We start from the raw sequence: 22349 nt of genomic DNA on the forward strand, positions 1-22349 counted from the left end.
ATTCAATTCAATGTTTTGTGAAAGTCTCATCGCTAAACAAAAACAAAATCGATATTTATAAATTGTAAAACAATACTACATAAAATGAGAACCATTCTCTGCAGATTAATAAGATACGATTAAAATCCATCGCTTTATTTTATTTAACAATTTCAATTAAGTTTCATTTATACAATAAATAAAATTTCTACGTCTCAGTCTATAAATCAAATAAACCCCAAGGGTAACTAGGGAAACGAAATATGGTCAATTGGTCTTCTTCCGACCGGCAGTAAAACGCTTGCCAAAGTGGGGTGTCCGTTTGGCTGTGCGGGATGTATCAAGTTTGCAGCCACGTCCGGTCAGAATGGGGACGTTAAATCCGATGCTTCGTATAAAGAGACTGCCACGCTCTTTGAACATTAAGAACCCTTGCAACAACTCTTTGAGGGGTCCGTATGTGGCCTGTTGCAAGGAAAAAATTCTGTCCCTATCCAATATATCCTCATTTTTCAGTGGCAGTCCAAATTTCCCCGAACATCATCCCGGATGGTCTCTATTACAAGACTACCTATTGTATTTATTGTTAACTTGTTCTCGTCCTGAACATGCATTAACTATTTGCTACTGGACGTTAAGCAACCAACAAACAATCAATCAATATAAATCAAATAATATGCCTAGCTTTGGCACTCACGCGTTTTACTTACATCTAAGAGTAAAGATTTCAAAATTAATTTTTGGTCGTCATATAAAGTATTGTTTTTTTTTAAATTAAAAGTTTATGCAACATGAAATGAACAGTTTGACAAGTTTTCTAGTTTTACTTGAATCCACGCCCATGCACAGTTACATTATTTTATACACAGACGCTTGGAACATGACCCCTTTTGGATTTTTTAAAGATGTTATACCAAATTTTTCCACCTTTTTTTTATCCTTATGTTATTTAGAAATAAGATTTATACCACACATGCCAATCAGACATCTTTCCATGTGTAAAACGTAATCAAGTATTGGTCAAGAACAGTATTCGCTTACACCGAACAGCAAGCTATAAAGAACTAAAAAAAAGAAAGCTATATATAGAAGAGTAAAACAATTCAACCAGGAAAACCAACGTTTCATGGGTGTTACCTCGACAGTTTTTACTAAATTTCTATATATATATATGTAATAATAAATCAATTGTAAATAGTGCTGAATTTGTTTTTAAAGCAGCAATATCCATCAGTTCATTGATTTTTATTGAAACAAATATATGAATTTATGGAATGATAAATGTTCGAAAATTGAAGTAGAATTTTCACATCTATTAACCATATGCATGGAGAAATAAAATTTAATCTCATCAACGGACCACCACACACGAAAAAGACAAACAAGACATTTAAATTCGAACAGTTTCCATAGTAAATGCAAAACACAGTTAAAAAAAAGAATCTATTTGTTCCCCAACACAATTGAACATATAACTGACAGGAACAAAATATCTGACATTACAAAATCATAAATTGAACATCCTGAGTAGGGTCTTTCATATTATTCATCTCAAACCGGACCGTGCCGGTCAATATTAAATTCAACTAGTCACATTAAACTTTTTGTACACTATCTTTTGTATTTATTTCTATATCTGTTCTTTATCAACTTTTGTATAAAATTATTCAGGCCAAAATAGAATAGTATGTGTGGTTCCAGTATAATTTAAAAAAGTTAGGATATGGATTTTTTATTTTATGTTTTTTTTTACATTGAGTCCATGGAGCAACATTCTGACTTTAACAGTGCTTAATGAAAAAATGGCAATAAAATATTTAGGGTAGGTTATTATGAGACTATAAAGAAGGGTAGGTAGGCTAACTGGAACTGAGCCTACTATAACACAGTAGTCTCAGACTGGAACAACACATATATATGATATATATATTTTATTCGGCCCGGGTCTATGTTTTGTTGTTAGTTATCTTTCTGTGACATATTAATAATTTTTAATTTTTTGAAAGCGGTCTATACATGTATATGGTAGATTAAGATTAATAATTTGTCTCTGGTACTGGTATATATTCATTTTTTTCTATCGCTCTAAGTCTTGTAATCGGATATATTGTTGTGCGTTTCTGTACAAATTTATTATTTGGTACTTTGTTTTACCTGTTATTGGGTCATTAATGTGTTTATAGGGAGGTAATATCGGTGTCACTCGTATGCTTCTTGCTTACATTGAATTAAAAAAAAATAGGATTTCGCAACCGATTTCTCCACGTTTTGTGTAAACATTTTAACATATTGAAATGTAGATTAGCTTTGTAAGTGTATTTTTGCGAATTATACCCAAACATACACACAAGTGATGACTAGTAAAAGCAGTTTTATTCATTTTATTTTGCACAGTCGGATTCAAATAATATAAATCGTAGTAACAACAGAACAACACTGAACAACACTGCCAACAGTCGAACAGATCTTATAAATTCTGCACAATTACGTTATGGAATAACCGTTTCACAAATGATATCGGATATGTTCCTTACGTCCTAACTACAATCCCCTTCCCTTTCATGAATGTGACCTATCGAATTAGACTATTTACCGGATTTGTTATCACACGACGGGTGCCACATGTGGAGCAGGATCTGCTTACCCTCCTGGAGCACTTGAGATCACCCCTAGTTTTTGGTGGGGTTCGTGTTGTTTATTCTTTAGTTTTCTATATATATATATATGTTGTGTCATGTGTACTATTGTTTGTCTGTTTGTCTTTTTCATTTTTAGCCATGGTGTTGTCAGTTTATTTTCGATTTATGAGTTTGACTGTCCCTTTAGTATCTTTCGTCCCTCTTTAACGTCTGTAGATAATGACTACTAGATAGGTAGTCTGTCTGAGTTAGACTCTTGATTTATTGAAGTACAGGTCGCATTTTCCTGATAAGAATGGGATAATTGATTTCTATGTAACAAGCAAGGATGGTAAAGAGTTTCATATGACACATAACCATATTAAATTAACACAACAATGCATGAGATGATACAGGGATCTCCATGGATGAAAATTGAACGATGGAGGAACTTTCACCATTACAAACCGTGTCTACGCTGTATAGTGTAGCATTAATATCGGAAGTATTTTATCCCTCCATACAAGGAATGGTGAACATGCTAATTCATTGCTTATTTAAATTATATTTTTTTGAATTTTCATTATAGAATTAGAAGTATCAATATTTTCATTTATTGCCGCTTTTAACCATTCAAATGCCAAGTCTCCATGGTCCCCCTTAGTCGAGAATGACCAAAAGCTGTCATGAAGGTCCCCATGTAGGTTTCTTGTATTTTTGGTAATTGTTATGGGGGTTAAAAATTATATGATGTGGAGCTTATTTTTCATGGACACCGTCAAGTTCGGAACCCATTACCAATATGGCTGATTTGCAGCAACAACAAAACGATTCGTACGGGTTATGTAAAAGGTTAAAGAGATTTGTAAAGCAAACGTTGACAAACGAAAAGGTTTTTAATGACTTTATCTGGAAATTGATGCTGTGCAACATGCATCTTTCGAGTCTGAATAGAAACCGGAAACGCGGATGTATCAGTTTGATTGTAATATACGAAATGAATTCGGAATTACGATACGATATTTCTTTACAGGAAATATTTAAGTTTTTACTTTTAAACTGTTAAAGTAATTCTAAATTATCGTTACAGCAGTACTCGACTTATTTCAATGAAATAATATTTACTGTTTTGCGTCTTATTTTGTACTTCTTAAAAAAGGGGGATGCTGAATGCGTAAGTCAAAATAAAGCACGTGTTCGACTTGTTAACCTGTTTTCTTTGTAACTGGATTATTAATTTATTTATTTAATCTAAATTATCATAATCATTTGTTGAAACTTAGTTGATTAATTCAACAAATGGATCGTCTATCCTCAGATAGTATTTCTCATGTCTGGTTTGTTGATCTACCTGTACAAGCTCAGGTACAAGTGATTAGCGATCTTAATCCAGATATCCCTCAGGTGTTAGAACTGTATTGGATTATAACATAAAAAGCCTAAGGGATATACAATTACATGCATTTGATTATAATTGATAAAAAAAAATGGCGTCGGGCTACAAGAAACGATGAAGTTTTTAACGATGGCGGAAGACAATTTAACGATGGCGCAAGAGAATTTAACGATGGCGCGAGTCATTTGACGATGGCGCAAGACATTTGAACGATGGCAGGGCGCCATCGTTAAACAGGCCATGGAGATCCCTGATGATATATATCAATCCCTATGGTTTCTGTGTCCAGTATGATATTCTGATTTGGCTCGCTACAGAATCCCTTATCAAACCCTTACAATAAGTCTTTTCTGGATTTTTTTTGACAACTACATTAAAGTTTTCATAGGCTTGTAACTTCTCGGTCAATCAAGATATGGCTATTCATCTTTTGGAAAATTTGCAGAAATTTTCATGAATATGTGCCATATAACATGTACATGTATAAAGAAAAAAGACTCAGTAAAGAATTATTTTTTTTAAGCACTACTAAATGATTACTCAAATAATGTTGTAGTAATCAAAAATAAATATTAATTATGACATTGAACATTATATTAGTCGAAGTTTATCATCTTATATTAGTTCTGACTCCTGACCAGTATTTAACTTCATCTATACAGCTTGGCTTTAATCACATCAATCTGTTAATATTTTTGGGATACGATTGCTTTCAAGCAATCTGTAGACTTATACCATTGGCTCAGGGCCATGCCCTCACGTCAACCGTTTTATTCTAAACATTAAGGAACATCTCAGATTCTTATGATTGTCTTGCTTTAAAAGGTAAAAACAAACAAAGGGATTGAACTTAAACAACTTTCCTATAATGTTATATTAAGGGTTTATATAAATTTAGAAACACGTCAGAGGGAATTCCCTAGTTTTGATTAAAATGCGACAGTTCTCTGAATTCCGATAAATCTATTTCTGTCATATTAGAACTGAAGTGAAGTTTTTCTAATATGTCACCGTTATGAAACTGATATTTGATATTGTACTTCCATAAAGAGATAGAGAACCATCTAGGTTGTTTAATTAACATTTAATGTACGCTCTTGCTCCAGGGTTTGTTAATTAGATAATTATGCGCATGCATATAGTTTTCTTGACTTCAAGGGGTATTAGATTGAATGGTTGCTCTGGATTTCCCACTCAATTGATGAATTTAAAACTCATGGAATCCTTTCTATGTATGTTTGCTATTGAGGGTTATTGTTGTTGCATAATTTAAAATCATATGCATCATTTAAATTAAAATAAATGTAGTCCACATGGTAAAGGTGTCACTACAACACCCCTTCAGGCGAAATGGAGTCTTCCATTTTATAGTTTCCAGTTGTCTCCCTTCCGGAAGTAACTTCTGTGAATTCTGAATCAAAATATACTATACAACACGTGGAGAAAAATTAACTCGTTCTGTTGATAAACGTCATATTATATTAAAAACGATCGCAATTTAAACCGAGGAATGTGTACGGAAAGGAGTCATTACCACTGACCCAAGGAAATTAAATATTTAAAGAGTTAGAAATGGGGTTCCTCCTAAAATTAACATAGGAAAATAGGTGATAAGATACGAGGTGAAATACCTTCTCTCACTCTGAGTCTCAGTGACTGCTGTGGAAAGTAAACTTGGAATTGATAGTACAAAATTAAAACACAACAGGCCTAAGTACATTGTTCATACACTTGTATCCAGGATTTGCTATTTTGTAATTATTCAGATTATGTAAATTATATTTTACATGTGCAGTTGAATTAGTTTTGAAAATAATTTTATCCAGCTACATGTATACATGTGTCAATGAAAATCATGGCAATCGTATCCCTCAGAGCAATCTGCTCTTTGATTTATTTTTATTAGTGTGATTTATTTATATCTCATTACAGCTCCACATCACAGTAAATTAGTACAACTATCTTATAAGGAGGTAAGTTACTTGTATCATAATATATATTTTTAGTCAAATCCAGTAATTTTTTCAGTACTCTCAGAAAAGTTTTTTTTTCTTGATTACTCCAACCTGTGATGCACATTTGTGTTATTTTGTTTACTTATAATATTAAGCAAATTAAACCGTATACAAACGCTACATGCTATAGCTGCTACAGTGTTTGTTGTTTGATGTTCAACTTACTTTTATATATTTAGATTTATCAAAAAGAATTTACCTATGATCATGTTGATATGTGAATTGAAATAATAAATTGAATACTCGTTTTTGGGATACCATTGCTTTCAAGCAATCTGTAGACTTATACCATTGGCTCAGGGCCATGCCCTCACGTCAACCGTTTTATTCTAAACATTAAGGAACATCTCAGATTCTTATGATTGTCTTGCTTTAAAAGGTAAAAACAAACAAAGGGATTGAACTTTACTTAAACAACTTTTCTATAATGTTCTTTTCATAATCTTCATATTTCCCTTGACTTATATGTATGTTTTTAACAACACGGAAAATCAGAATTAAGCAGTATTTATATTTAGTGTTTTTGTAAATTTAGAAACATGTCAGAGGGAATTCCCTAGTTTTGATAAAAATGCGAGAGTTCTCTGAATTCTGATAAATCTATTTCTGTCATATAAGAACTGAAGTGAAGTTTTTCTAATATGTCACCGTTATGAAACTGATATTTGATATTGTACTTCCATAAAGAAATAATGAACCATCTAGGTCGTTTAATTAACATTTAATATATGTTCTTTCTCCAGGGTTTGTTTAGGTAATTATGTGCATGCGTATATTGTTTTCTTGACTTCAAGGGGTATTAGATTGAATGGTTGCTCTGGATTCCCCACGCAATTAACTAATTTAAAACTCATGGGATCCTTTCTATGTATGTCTGCTATTGAGGGTTATTGTTGTTGCATAATTTAAAATCATATGCATCATTCAAATTAAAATAAATGTAGTCTACATTTTGTACATCGTAAAGGTGTAACTACAACACCCCTTCAGGCGAAATGGAGTCTTCCATATTATCATTTCAAGTTGTCTCCCTTCCAGAAGTAACTACTGTCAATTCTAAATTCGATACAATACGTCGAGAAAAATTAACTCGTTCTGTCGATAAACATCGTATTATGTTAAAATCAATCTCAATTTTAACCGAGGAATGTGTATGGAAAGGAGTCATGACCACTGACCCGAAGGAAATTAAATATTTAAAGAGTTAGAAATGGGGTTTCTCCTAGAATTAACGTAGGAAAATAGGTGATAAGATACGAAGCGAATTTCCCTCTCTCACTCTGACTCTCAGTGACTGCTGTGGAAAGTAAACTTGGAATTGATACTACAAAAATAAAACACAATAGGCCTAAGTACATTGTTCATACACTTGTAGCCGGGATTGGCTATTTTGTAACTACATGTATTAAGATTACATAAATTACATTTTACATGTGCAGTTGAATTAGTTTTGAAAATAATATTATCCAGCTACATGTATACATGTGTCAATGAAAACAATGGCAATCATATCCCTCAGAGCAATCTGCTCTTTGATTGAAATTTTTAATTGGATAATAAGTGAAGTAATGGGAGAGAACTTAATAGTGTTAATGTCAGTTAGCATCATTCTAAAGGATTCCCCCCCCAAGTAATCTTGCAACACTTGCTAGATGGATTTTAATTCTATTGTCAGTGGGACCTACAATTGTTGTAACACAATGAAATCTATTTAAATGTTAATCTTTAGTTGTTTATCTACTCAGAATAAAAGATGAAGACCTTGGATACTAAAGCCCTGTCTGCATTACAGAAGAAGCCTTCCTGTATAAGAAACATTTGCATTTTAGCACATGTTGATCATGGTAAGATACAAGTGAAATTACTATACTACCAAATCAAAAGAACACTGTTGTTATATATATAATTTATTTTAGATACATGTATGATTAATAGAAACATAAATTCTTTTAATATTATTTAAGTTAACCAATCATGGACACTTGTATGCCTAAAATTTCATACAATATTTCAATGATTATAAAGAGAGAAAACATTACAACAATATAGATTAATGAATAGTCAGTACATTCACATGGAACGGGGAATGTTGATAGGGGAGATATTTATTTAATAATATTTTTGTTTATTAATTCCCTTTATTCATTATTTGATAACAGATATTAAAATCAACTATAAATTCAAATGTTGGATATGAAACATCATTTTGTATTTATATTTTAAATGTTAATTACTTTTTCTAACCATCAGATAATGAAGGTTTTATTAAATTTCAAGTAGCTTTGGACAAAGAATTAAAACAGACAAACCTGTCATATATTTTATTTGACACAATGCTTATTTCCAGCCTAAACATACACATAAATCACATTTTATTTTTCAGGGAAAACAACACTTGCTGACAGTTTGGTTGCTAGTAATGGAATTATCTCTCAAAGAATGGCTGGAAAGGTGCATATTGGTGATATTTACATACATGTTCTAGGCTCATGAGCATTAATATCAAGACTTAACTCATTATTTAGTTGAGATCTCTCTGTAGAAAACATGCCAGCCTGTTACTCCAATATGAATTTTCTTTTGATCATTTGCAATTGATGTGTTGGATGGTGAAAAATTTGATAAGTTCATTGAATGATAAGTTTTAACTTCATTTTGTCAGTATCCAGAACCATTTGGAAAATTACTGTTACAAAATCTGAGTAATATTGAGGAGCACTAACCAGAAATTAAATTCATACGTTATGAAATAAGTTTTTGATTATACCCTTTATTTAAAAAAGTTAGGGTATACTGTTTTACCTCTGTCCGTCAGTCTGTCTATCTGTCCCATGAATATTTTCGTCACATTTTCGTAAGGAACTACATTAGAAGGATTTCTGAAATTTAGTTTCATGGTTTTTATAAGTCATCTATACCGAGTGATGTGTTTTCAGATTCATCACTTAACAGCTTTCTGTTTACCGAAAAAACTAACATTGGCAACAAGGGTATCATCAGTGAGCAGTAGCTTGCTATTTTGCTTGTTTTCTCATTTATATCATCAAGAGGTAACTTTTAAGTTTTGGACATTTGAAACAATATGTAAGAGCATTAATCACAACATGTTTTCTATGATCTAACAATATTATATATTAACTATGATGATTTCAGCTGAGATACATGGACAGTAGAGAGGATGAACAGATACGAGGAATTACAATGAAGTCAAGTGCAATATCTCTGATGTATAAACACAGTGAGTATAAAATATACCATTGGAACTGGTGGAGTCAAAATAAAATGGTCAACATTGTTTTAATTATATGTTACTGATAAGATATCTACACGAAGACACTACTTGAAATGATTTGAAGGCAAAATAATATAGGTGCCTTCTTACCAGTGATTCAGAGGATTGCTATTAGTATATGGCAATTAACTGTTTCTAGATCTAAAGGACTATGGGTAATTTCATAATTGGTACATGAAATGATAAGTATCTTTCACCATTAGTCAAATAAATAAACCGTTGAGGACTTTTTTAAGCAATTGCATCACATTTGCTTTTAATACTTTCATTTTAAAACATGTAAATGGAAACCTGTGGTATTTATAATTACAGGTGAAAATGATTATCTCATTAATCTGATTGACTCACCTGGACATGTAGATTTCTCCAGTGAAGTTTCCACAGCTGTCAGACTCTGTGATGGAGCTATTGTTGTAGTTGATGTTGTGGAAGGTGTGTGTCCTCAAGTAAGTATTTTTTTTATTATGAAGATAAGAAAATGTGGTATGATGACCAAATGAAGTAGAAGTAAGAAACTAAAGGTCGCTGTAAGGCCTTTAACCATGAGCAAAATTCATATTATATAGCACCTTATAAAACACAGGAGAGACAATTGTGAACAATTCAAATGATAAAACTTATGTGTATGTACAAAACTAAAAAAGAAAAACAAATATGATATACAGGAACAAACGACAAACACTGAATCACATGCTCCTGACTTGTCAAGAATCTGGCAGGAATTAGCATCTTTAGGTGTGCTCCACCTCTCCTAACCTGGGACAGTATCGCACACAACATAAGATTATGCTTTAAATTTTGATTTAGAAAGGCTAGCCTCATCAAAGTATTGCTAAGCACATGTCTTTATCTATTTAACTAACTTTTCCTCACTTAATTAGATGTATAAAAAAATAGGAAAAACTGAAACCTTTCAATAAAAGCATGATCAATGAAGTCGCAGATTTGAAATTTTTATATATATGTATATATTTTATTTCTAAGGGATACTTTATATTTTTGCATGTCTCACTGTTACAAAGCGTTTTTAGCTCACCTGGCCCAAAGGGGCAAGTGAGCTTTTCTCATCACTAGTCGTCTGTTGTCCATAATCTTTTATAAAAATCTTCTCCTCTGAAACTACTAGGCCAAATTTGACCAAACTTGGCCACAATCATTATAAGGGTATCTAGTTTAAAAAATGTGTCCAGTGACCCGGCCAACCAACCAAGATGGCCACCATGGCTAAAATAGAACATAGGGTTTAAATGTAGATTTTGGCTTATAACTCTGAAACCAAAGCATTTAGAGCAAATCTGACATATGGTAACATTGTCATCAGGTCAAGATCCATCTGCCCTGATATTTTCAGATGAATCAGACAACCTGTTGTTAGGTATCTGGCCCAGAATTGGTAATTTTAAGGAAATATTTTTGGTTATTATCTTGAATATTATTATAGATGGAGATAAACTGTAAACAGCAATAATGTATAGCAAAATAAGATCTACAAAAACATCACCATCTTAACACAATTTTGTCATGAATCCATCTGTGTCCTTTGTTTAATATGCACATAGACCAAGGTGAGTGACACATGCTCTTTAGAGCCTCTAGTTTTAGTACCCTATCTACTAATTTTATTGAGAAATCCTTTGGTTTGCAGACACATGCAGTACTAAGACAGGCTTGGTTGGAAAACATCAAACCTATTCTTGTATTGAATAAGATAGACAGATTAATAGCTGAATTAAAGATGGACCCACTTGAAGCGTTTTATCAATTACAACAAACATTGGAACAGGTAAATTCACTATAAATTAAAACTTGGTAAAACCTGAATAGTTTGTTGATACCAATCTACAGATATAATGGAAGAAACAACTTCTAAAAAGAGTTACAATAAGTCAGTCCCTCCCTCTGAAAATATGAAGTCCAGAATCATGCCAAAAAAATAATTATTTATCTGTAAAATACAGGAAAATAATAGTCTATTTACACACTTTTAAATAAATAGCTTCCCTTTGTAAATCATAGACTGGTTTTCAACCAGTCAAAATTGGCTTCTGGGCATGCAAAGCATGATGAGTTGAGAGTGATTTATCAGTGTTTTAACCATTTTTTTTGTGAAAAATAACTCATGGTATTAAAGCATTTAGCATAAAAACAAATTAAATGTAATTAAAAGATTTAAAAAGCTTAAAGGAATCTTTCTTTATGCACTTTCTACTAACTCTTCATTGTCAATAAAAAAAAAATATCCATCCTAAGGGAGACAACTAAAAAATGGATATAAATTATACAGTCAATTAGACTATTGTATGAAATTTTTTCAGATGATATTTCTTGATTATAGTGTTCAAGTATCCTGACATTTCATGAATGAGATGTGGTATGATTGCCAATTTGTCCAAATTTAAGTGAAACAGAATCCATTGTGAAAGATAAAATATTTTTAAAAATGAATTTTAATTTAATCATTTATTTGAATATAAATAAAGGAGATGTGTGGTTTATGAAAATGAGACAACAACTTAACAACATGAAAAACAAAGAGACAAAGAACTTTACCGATAGTTCTTATATTGAGGTAAATAACACAAGGAAAGTTTATTTAAATGTGAATGATGCATTTCATATATATATATAGTAAAATATTATTCACATGTATGTTATTTTTATTTTCAACAGGTTAACCTAGTGACTAGTGAGTTGTTTACATCTGAAATAATGGAGAAATCTTCAAATGTAAGTAAAGCAATTTGTTTAAAAATATATTGAAACTTTATTAGATATTTACTTGACATATCACAGCTTTTCTATCTGTAGTAAAGGATTTAAAAATAATGTTAATTGAACTATTCCTCATGGAATAATTGCAGCATATTTACAATGATATAAAGATAAAAAAAGCCTATAATGGAAATGTATCTGAGTGATGGGATTGTGCAGAGTTTCCATCCCTGGCTTGGTCAAACAAAAGACTCAGCAATTTGGAATTTGTTGTTTTTTTGCTAAGAACACAACATTTTTGCATTTAGAACAATGAATGAACTTTGAACTTTGGCCTGGATGGTGAACTAGCTCGTTTAACTATGATTCAGCATGTTCTAGTATTAAGCATGATTCAATTTAATATCATCATCATCTAAATCTTAATCTAAGTATGTCTCAATTACATAATAGTTTGTTGTGGACCAAACAGCAATAATCATGTATTTTTTTTCTATTTTAGCAAAGCAATGGTAATGTTAACATTGAAGAATTTCAGGTCAGTCTAAAATGATTCTTTGTTAAAGATATATAAAAAAAAGAAAGAGAAATTGTACTGAAAGATGATTGCTCCTCCTATTTCGGATTTTTTGTCAGATATTTGGAATCCTCTGGTTTTATCCATTTATTGCCATTAAACATTTTTTGCCACTATTGTGACTATGCCCTACGTTTCTTCTCATAATCTTATTACCTATAGTTTCAAAAGCAATATTTAAAAATCTTAAAAAATCCTTGCTATTTTTTCAAAGATTTTTTAAGATGCCAATCATTTCCCACCTAATTTTCAATGGCTTATATCTCTGAAACAAACACACGCACCCAAGGATCCGGAAATTTTTTCACCTAATTTCGGTCATTTTCATATAACTTAAAAGTTGGTGCCCCTTTTCAAGAAAAGATTGTCAAAATCTCATTACTGCATGAGTATGCTCATACTCGTAGCATCAACAACCTTGTTTCACTGTTGCATAGCATTTACTTCATGATCCCCTCAGGATTATAACACTTTACTGAAGTGGCAGTTTAATTACATAAAATCAATAACAAAACAAAAATATGTCCAAAATGGCGATTGTGAAACTCGATCTCAACGAAATGACCGAAATTATTTCTGTTGAAAAATACAATTTTACCTAAATCCCAATTAAACATTAAGGACATAATACTTTCAGTTTAGGACAAGACTGGCAAATATGACCATTTCCGGACCCTTGCAGGCACCCATAATTTATTTCTGCTTTGTAAGTTCCATTATTCATATTCTTTCATTTTATAACTGTCTTTAAAAAATTCTTGTTGCTTTGAAACAGAGTGGCGAACATACTTAAATTTTGAGGACAAATGATAGTTCAAACAGGACTTTTGGAAAGTACATCCTTATCAAAAACTTTGCTGCTCAAGATTATGTCCATAAAGAAAACCTTATGATCATAAATGGTTAGCATTCCAAACAAAAAGAAAACCTTATGACATGAAATATACATGATATAATTCAAAATCTTGAAAATCAAAATGATCTAAAATATTCATTGATATAAATTTATATGTATAGTTAATAAAAAGATTAGAATGAATAATACATAAAAATCATTTACTCTTACACATGAATGAATGTACCTCTTTAATACTCAAGAGAAAAAATGAAAATTAAAGAGTTTGCCCAATCAGATCTCAATATCACATCATACTGACTTTTATGAAGTTTTGAATATTCTGTTCTGTTTTACTATTTTAGTCACATGACACTACAAGTACATTTGACGACACTGAGAAAGAAAGAAACATTTTCTTCTCACCAGACCAAGGAAATGTAATCTTTGCCAGTGCAGTAGATGGTTGGGGATTCACGTAAGACTGTTATACTCAGACATACTACTTCTTATCATAGGAAGTTACTGCCATTTAATATAATATGCTAAATCATGTAATTTTCGGAGACAACCGATTTCAAGAAATACAATTCAAACCATGGTATATTGTTCAAAATACAACACCTAGTGATCAAGTAAGCTTCCTTCATACATACTAAACATTGTACAAAAATAGTTAGCTCTCTTTTATTATTGATTATAATATAAATGCTATCTTTATTTACTTTTCAGTTATTTTAGATCTAGAGCTAAATATTATTTTGATAGCTTTTAATCCCTTTATAGGAAAGTTAATTTCGATTGAGATAATGTGCAGCCTGTACAAAGCAAAATTTATCTCCCTTGTTTTGCATCAAACCTCTTAAATCTTAAATTTGAAATAAACATTTATTTCAGAAACATGAGAACATATATATATAAAGAGGTTAATACCATATTTTTGTCTTGTTATATTGACAGATGTGGACAGTTTGCCAAGTTATTTTCCAAGAAAACGGGTATCAATAAGGATGTCCTGTTAAAGACGCTGTGGGGAGATTACTTCTTGAATTCAAAAACTAAAAGAATCATGAAAGGGGCACAGGTACATATCTATCTGAAGACAAAATTGTCATTTAAGTGTTGTTCAAACACCATAGGTTTGTTTTCAACATGTTTGGTCATCATTGGCTTACGAAGATGTGGTTTTACTGTAACAGATAATTATTGGTGGTCCCACTATCTATATCATTCTGCTCAGCTCCTAATAAAATTGCATAATCACAGCTTTGTGATATCAAATACGTTGACCCTGCATCTGGTAGCAGATAACTTTCATACACTGTATAGATAGTGTGCTCACATTAATCCATCATTTTGCCTCTGCAAAGGTCCATGAAGAACTGAAGCTGGCCAGGTTATGAATCATCTTCACGCTATATTAATGATTTATTTTTGCAACTTCTATTTTTTATCTGTCATAATTTTTTCCCCACTGATACATATAATTTAAAATATGTCATACCTTTACAAAAGATTAATTATTCTGTTTAGAGACCTCTTGTTGTCAGTTTTCTCTTTTACTTTAATTATTTGTATATAATGCCTAGTTTAATTGAAGACACATTACTGACCATAAAAAATAAATCAAAATGCTACAACACAATATATTTGCACAGGAAATGTGCTTGTAGGAGTATTAACATACATATTAAAAATGTAATACCAATATGCAGTTTGACAAGAATTTCTTGATTAATTAATGTTAAAAAAAAATTTGTATATGTAGCACATGCAAATTTTTTTGTAAAAAATGAAAATATTGAACTTTTTATATTTTTGTAGGCCAAAGGAAAGAAACCATTGTTTGTACAGGTAGTTTTGGAGAATATCTGGTCTGTGTACGAAGCTGTTTATGTCAGAAAGTAGGTTTATTTTATAAAGTTAAATTCTGTGGTATTGGAAAGTATTTGCAGGGATTTGAGAAATATTTATGATAAAATAAATTTAAAATTCTTTTGTAATCATAAGCTGAATCAAGTTCTTCAAAACAGTGATATTTTCCAGACTCAAAATAAATCATCTTGGTTTCAAGAGTTGTTGAATTTTGTTTTGTAAGGAAACAACCATGTTATTGTCACTTATTATTTTACTTTATGTTTGCCTGTGTTTTATTTAACGAAGAAAAAATAATATACCCGTACATTTACAGAAATTTACAGAATGTTACAGTAAGACATGATATCATGAAACATAGCATACATTAGTATAGTTAATTAATTTATCAAAGACTGTTTTATGTAGGGGTATAAATTGTATTTCATAATTTTAGTTAATATTCTGTTGTTGAATTTTTATTATGTTTTACAGAGATAAAGACATGATAGAGAAGATAGTTAACTCTCTTGATTTGAAGGTGTCGCCACGAGACATAAAACACAATGATCCTAAAGTACAGATTAAAGCAATCACTACACAGTGGCTCCCTCTATCAGAAGCTGTCTTAGGTTGGTATATTAATCAAGGCCAAGGACCTTCAGCAGTTAAATAATGAAAATTAGAAAAGGAAATGAAAAAACAATAAATTAAAGTCGTATTTCTTTTATTGTTGTTCTTTCTCTTGACAGTGTTGGAGGGACTTCAGACAGGAGCTGAAGGGATACCTTTTTACATTGTCAAGATGTCCCCTATCATGAATATACTTTGATTCTTTCCTATTCATTGATGGTCAATATTTTTGTAATTGATGTTGCATAGAACTATAAGAGAAGGGTGAAAAATACCAGAGGGACATTCAAACTCTTAGATAGAAAATAAACTGACAACGCCATGGTTAAAAAAGAAAAAGACAAACAGACAAATAATAGTGCACAAGACACAACATAGAAAACTAAAAACTAAGCAACACGAACCCACCAAAAACTGGGGTTCAGGTATATGTATGAGTTTTCAGCAAATTAAAATGAATCAGAAAACAACTGATCAAGGTAAATTTTCAATGATGATGTAATATCAAAATGAGAACCTCTGAATAAAAACCCCTCAATAGTTGTCATAGAATAAGGAGCATCCTCATGCAACCATATGATTAGCTGTATAGTCCAGGTTTAATGTTTACCTGTATTTACATGTATTATAAGAATAATTTCTGTGACAATTTGCTACTTCTGAGTACTGTTGTTATTGCAGAACTCATGTTGTAACTGTGAAGCTAGCATTGTAAAGAAACATTTTCCATTATAGGAGCTGTTGTAGAAAAACTACCATCTCCTCTTCAGATAACAGGAGACAGGATAGAAAAATTAATGTGTCCTCATGGCAAAAGATTTGATAAACTTCCTCAGAAAACTCAACAGCTAAAGGAAGGCAAGTATTAATATATACTAAGAGGTAAATATTTGATTAACACCCTTAGGAAACTCAACAGTTAAGAAATAGCATCTGAAAAAGTTTCATCCATTACCAAATCTATGTGTAAGAAATGTTGGAATCAGAATTGATCTCCTTGTGTATAAAATGTTTAATTAACATAGGTGTTATGTTTTCAGATTTTATGAAGTGCATAGCCACAGAGGAGGCCCCAGTGATAGTATTTGTATCTAAAATGGTTCCAGTAGAAAGAACAGATTTGCCACAAAACAAACAGAGGTGAACATTTTAATATCTACCTCAAACTTTCATATAACAGAATGTTTTCTTTAATAATTGTTACAGCCAAAATTATGTATGCTGACTAAAACTGTTTAAAGTGTTAGTTCTGTTTTTAAAGAGCTGTTTAGTGGATGATTTAAGATTTTGTGAAGAGCAATTTTCATTTAAACATGCATGTATAGCAATTATATGAAGCTGTAAAAAATTGGAACAGAATATTTGTAAGATTATTGGTTAACACATGTAAGGTCCTTTATTTACTGTTTTATATATTTCATGTACATCAAATCTCTATCATAGAAGAAATAAGGTTATATAACAATACATATAGCATACAAAAATATTTTATAATTCAGTTGACAATTCCCTTTTTTTTAGCTCACCTGGCCCGAAGGGCCAAGTGAGCTTTTCTCATCACTTGGCGTCCGGCGTCCGGCGTCCGTCGTCCGTCGTCGTCCGTCGTCGTCCGTCGTCGTTAACTTTTACAAAAATCTTCTCCTCTGAAACTACTGGCCCAAATCAAACCAAACTTGGCCACAATCATCATTGTGGTATCTAGTTTAAAAAATGTGTGGCGTGACCCGGTCAACCAACCAAGATGGCCGCCACGGCTAAAAATAGAACATAGGGGTAAAATGCAGTTTTTGGCTTATAACTAAAAAACCAAAGCATTTAGAGCAAATCTGACATGGGGTAAATATGTTTATCAGGTCAAGATCTATCTGCCCTGAAATTTTCAGATGAATCGGTCAATCGGTTGTTGGGTTGCTGCCCCTGAATTGGTAATTTTGAGGAAATTTTGCTGTTTTTGGTTATTATCTTGAATATTATTATAGATAGAGATAAACTGTAAACAGCAATAATGTTCAGCAAAGTAAGATCTACAAATAAGTCAATATGACCAAAATGGTCAGTTGACCCGTTTAGGAGTTATTGCCCTTTATAGTCAATTTTTAACCATTTTTCGTAAATTAAAGTAATCTTTTACAAAAATCTTCTCCTCTGAAACTACTGGGCCAAATTAATCCAAACTTGGCCACAATCATCTTTGGGGTATCTAGTTTAAAAAATGTGTGGCGTGACCTGGTCAACCAACCAAGATGGCCACCACCGCTAAAAATAGAACATAGGGGTAAAATGCAGTTTTTGGCTTATAACTCAAAAACCAAAGCATTTTGAGGAAATCTGACATGGGATAAAAATGTTTATCAGGTCAAGATCTATCTGCCCTGAAATTTTCAGATGAATCGGTCAATCGGTTGTTGGGTTGCTGCCCCTGAATTGGTAATTTTGAGGAAATTTTGCTGTTTTTGGTTATTATCTTGAATATTATTATAGATAGAGATAAATTGTAAACAGCAATAATGTTAAGCAAAGTAAGATCTACAAATAAGTCAACATGACCAAAATGGTCAGTTGACCCCTTTAGGAGTTATTGCCCTTTATAGTCAATCTTTAACCATTTTTCATAAATCTAAGTAATCTTTTACAAAATCTCCACTGAAACTACTAGGCCACAATCATCTTTGGGGTATCTAGTTTGAAAAATGTGTCCGATGACCTGGCCATTCAACCAAGATGGCCGCCACGGCTAAAAATAGAACATAGGGGTAAAATGCAGTTTTTGGCTTATAACTATGAAACCAAAGCATCTAGAGCAAATCTGACAAGAAGTTAAATTGTTAATCAAGTCAATATCTATCTGCCCTGAATTTTTCAGATGAATTGGACAACTGGTTGTTGGGTTGCTGCCCTCCAATTGGTAATTTTTAAAGAAATTTTGCCGTTTTTGGTTATCTTGAATACTATTATAGATAGCGATAAACTGTGAACAGCAATAATGTTCAGCAAAGTAAGATCTACAAATAAGTCAACATGACCTAAATGGTCAATTGACCCCTTAAGGAGTTATTGTCCTTTATAGTCAATTTTTAACAATTTTCATTAATTTGGTAAATTTATGTAAATTTTTACCAAATATAGTTCGCTGTTACTAATGGGCAAAGTTCATTATAGATATAATTGTAAGAAGCAAAATCGTTCAGTAAAGTAAGAACTTCAAACACATCACCATCACCAAAATAGAATTTTGTCATGAATCCATTTGTGTCCTTTGTTTAATATGCACATAGACCAAGGTGAGCGACACAGGCTCTTTAGAGCCTCTAGTTTTTTTTTTCATGATATGAACATAAAAAGTTAAAAAGAGATCTAAATCTAATTCTACATATTATCATAATAAACTATTAGGAAAAGTAGAAATGTAAAACACCTAGGTTAAAAAAATTGTAGAATATGAAGAAAAAAGTACATTCAAAGAAGATAATTTTTCCTTTTAAATTTGTTAGGTCTTTTTCAATTTATGAAATCAATAACATAAGTGAAAATAATTGACCTTAAAAAAAGCTGCACATATTGTACGTTGGAATTAAATATCAGATCAGTGTAAAATATCTTAAAATTTGTATCAAGTTTGAATTTTGGTAAAGTCAATTACACCGTTCTATAGTTATGACCCTTTAGAAATGGAAAAAGTGCTGAATTTTTTCGTTTCTGCTCCGTTCTCTAACTTTAGTTTGTTTCAACCAAATATTATTAAAATTATACACAATATTTATTACAACAAAATACTGATCAAATTTGAATTTAGGTTGTGTCACTTTAACAATTCTACAGATATGCCCCTTTACAATTGAAAAAAATGCTAAATTGTAGTTTCCCTTATCTTACTTAAGTTAGCCTTATTCAAATATTATGAAATTATACACAATGCTTATTACCACAAAATACAGATCTAGTTTTAAATTTTAGTGGTGTCCCTTGTACTGTTCTAGAGTTATGCCCCTTACAAATGGATTAAAATCATCGTTTCAGAAAATTTCTGTATTCTACCTTTTAAATTTGCCTTAACCAAATGAAACTCATACACTTAATACCACAATACTCAGATGAAGTACAAATTTAGGTAGCATCCACTTTTACTGTTCTATAGTTTTGTCCCTTTATAACTTTATATGATATGGCAAGCGGTGACATCATCTGTGTCCCATGGACACATTCCCCATTTATTACTATGTTGAAACAATAATTTACCTGTGGTAAAAAATAATTTTAGGAAGGGAGTTTAATTGAATTTGATTTTTTTTATATGTTAGACCCCTTACAGATGAAGACATACAAAAAAGGAGAGAGCAAGCAAGACTAAGACATGCACAGAGAATGGCTACATCTGACATGGGACAGACAACCTCGTCAGAAAGTGGAGATAAGTTAGAACAACCTACTGGGTCAAAGATTATTGAAGAGGAGGATGTATCAGGTAATTATTATAGATTGCCATAATTATAAAGTATAATGCTTAATCAATAGTTGGTAAATATAGAAAAGACTTTTATGAAACTGCCTTGCATAGCAAAAAGTGGCAATCCTACGCTATTTGATCGTTTGAGGCTGAGTGCATATAAATATATTAATATTGGTCATGTCTGGAATAAATGACCATTTTGGAAGCCATGTTTGATAAATTAAAGTGAAAGGTTGAAGATAACAATAAGCAAGAAAACTTGTCTCACATTATTTTGAATTAGAGCTGAATAGTTTTTGTTCTTACTACTTAAATAAATTTTTAAAGTCATCAGTTAATTGCGACTATAGATCCTACTAACAAACTCTTGTGAAGAACACAAGGCTGCCAAAATTTAATACAAGCTTGTTTAAATATCAACATATACCCTTTTTATACAACCGCAAAAATTTTTGAAGTCGTATATTGGTATCACATTGTCGTCGTCAGCATCAGCGTCGTCCGAAGATGGATGGTTTCCGGATAATAACTTTAGTATAAGTAAACAGAAATCAAAAAATTTTAACACAATGTTTATAACCACAAAAGAAAGCTTGGGATTGATTTTGCGGGTTATGGTTCCTAAGGTTTAGGAATTAGGGGCTCAAAGGGACCCAAAACAAGCATTTATCTAGTGTCAGGACAATAAGTTGTGTATTTTAATTGTTCTGAAATTGTACCACAATGTTTAATACCATAAGTAGAAGGTTGGGATATATTTTAAGGGCTATGGAATAAAGAGCCAAAAAAGGAACCAAAAACAAGCATTTTTATACGACCGCAAATTTTGAAAAAATTTTCGTCGTATATTGCTATCACGTTGGCGTCGGCGTCGTCGTCGTCGTCGTCCGGCGTCCGAATACTTTTAGTTTTCGCACTCTAACTTTAGTAAAAGTGAAAGGAAATCTATGAAATTTTAACACAAGGTTTATGACCACAAAAGGAAGGTTGGTATTGATTTTGGGAGTTTTGGTCCTAACATTTTAGGAATTAGGGGCCAAAAAGGGCCTAAATAAGCATTTTCTTGGTTTTCGCACTATAACTTTAGTTTAAGTTAATAGAAATCTATGAAATTTTGACACAAGGTTTATGACCACAAAAGAACGGTTGGGATTGATTTTGGGAGTTTTGGTCTCAACAGTTTAGGAATTAGGGGCCAAAAAAGGGCCCAAATAAGCATTATTCTTGGTTTTCACACAATAACATTAGTTTAAGTAAATAGAAATCAATGAAATTTAAACACAATGTTAATGACTACAAAAGGAAGGTTGGTATTGATTTTGGGAGTTTAGGTCCCAACAGTTTAGGAATTAGGGGCCAAAAAGGGACCCAAATAAGCATTTTTCTTGGTTTTCGCACCATAACGTTAGTATAAGTAAATAGAAATCTATGAAATTTAAACACAAGGTTTATGACCATAAAAGAAAGGTTGGGTTTGATTTTGGGAGTTTTGGTCCCAACATAATAAGGGGCCCAAAGGGTCCAAAATTAAACTTTTGTTTGATTTCATCAAAATTGAATAATTGGGGTTCTTTGATATGCTGAATCTAACTGTCATGACTGTGTATGTAGATTCTTAACTTTTGGTCCCGTTTTCAAATTGGTCTACATTAAGGTCCAAAGGGTCCAAAATTAAACTTAGTTTGATTTTGACAAAAAATGAATCAGTTAGGTTCTTTGATATGCTGAATCTAAAAATGTACTTAGATTCTTGATTATTGGCCCAGTTTTCAAGTTGGTCCAAATCGGGGTCCAAAATTAAACTTTGTTTGATTTCATCAAAAATTGAATAAATGGGGTTCTTTGATATACCAAATCTAACTGTGTATGTAGATTCTTCATTTTTGGTCCTGTTTTCAAATTGGTCTACACTAAAGTCCAAAGGGTCCAAAATTAAACTTAGTCTGATTTTAACAAAAATTGAAATCTTGAAGTTCTTTGATATGCTGAAT

General features: G+C 31.7%; 1 protein-coding gene across 8 annotated transcripts in view; it reads left to right on the plus strand.

Moving 5' to 3' along the window:
- The window catches only part of LOC139518909 (elongation factor-like GTPase 1), a 62194-nt gene that overhangs the window by 19193 nt on the left and 20652 nt on the right, over positions 1-22349 (plus strand). The window contains exons 1-17 of one of the 8 annotated variants that reach the window (XM_071310588.1): positions 2205-2265; positions 2320-2467; positions 5926-5966; positions 7754-7852; positions 8392-8459; positions 9162-9246; positions 9613-9746; positions 10946-11083; positions 11971-12027; positions 12515-12550; positions 13790-13902; positions 14385-14508; positions 15249-15328; positions 15774-15910; positions 16647-16769; positions 16952-17051; positions 20210-20373. In XM_071310588.1, coding sequence (XP_071166689.1) covers positions 7762-7852; positions 8392-8459; positions 9162-9246; positions 9613-9746; positions 10946-11083; positions 11971-12027; positions 12515-12550; positions 13790-13902; positions 14385-14508; positions 15249-15328; positions 15774-15910; positions 16647-16769; positions 16952-17051; positions 20210-20373 — 1450 coding nt within the window. In that variant the 5' untranslated portion in view covers positions 2205-2265; positions 2320-2467; positions 5926-5966; positions 7754-7761. Of the gene's footprint in view, positions 1-2190; positions 2289-2319; positions 2468-5925; positions 5967-7737; positions 7853-8391; positions 8460-9161; positions 9247-9612; positions 9747-10945; positions 11084-11970; positions 12028-12514; positions 12551-13789; positions 13903-14384; positions 14509-15248; positions 15329-15773; positions 15911-16646; positions 16770-16951; positions 17052-20209; positions 20374-22349 lie in introns of those variants that run through there. The other 7 variants (XM_071310585.1, XM_071310584.1, XM_071310583.1 and 4 more) reach the window with 7 other exon arrangements.

This window comes from Mytilus edulis, chromosome 4, assembly GCF_963676685.1.
Source record: "Mytilus edulis chromosome 4, xbMytEdul2.2, whole genome shotgun sequence".
NCBI classification, from domain to species: Eukaryota; Metazoa; Mollusca; class Bivalvia; order Mytilida; family Mytilidae; genus Mytilus; species Mytilus edulis.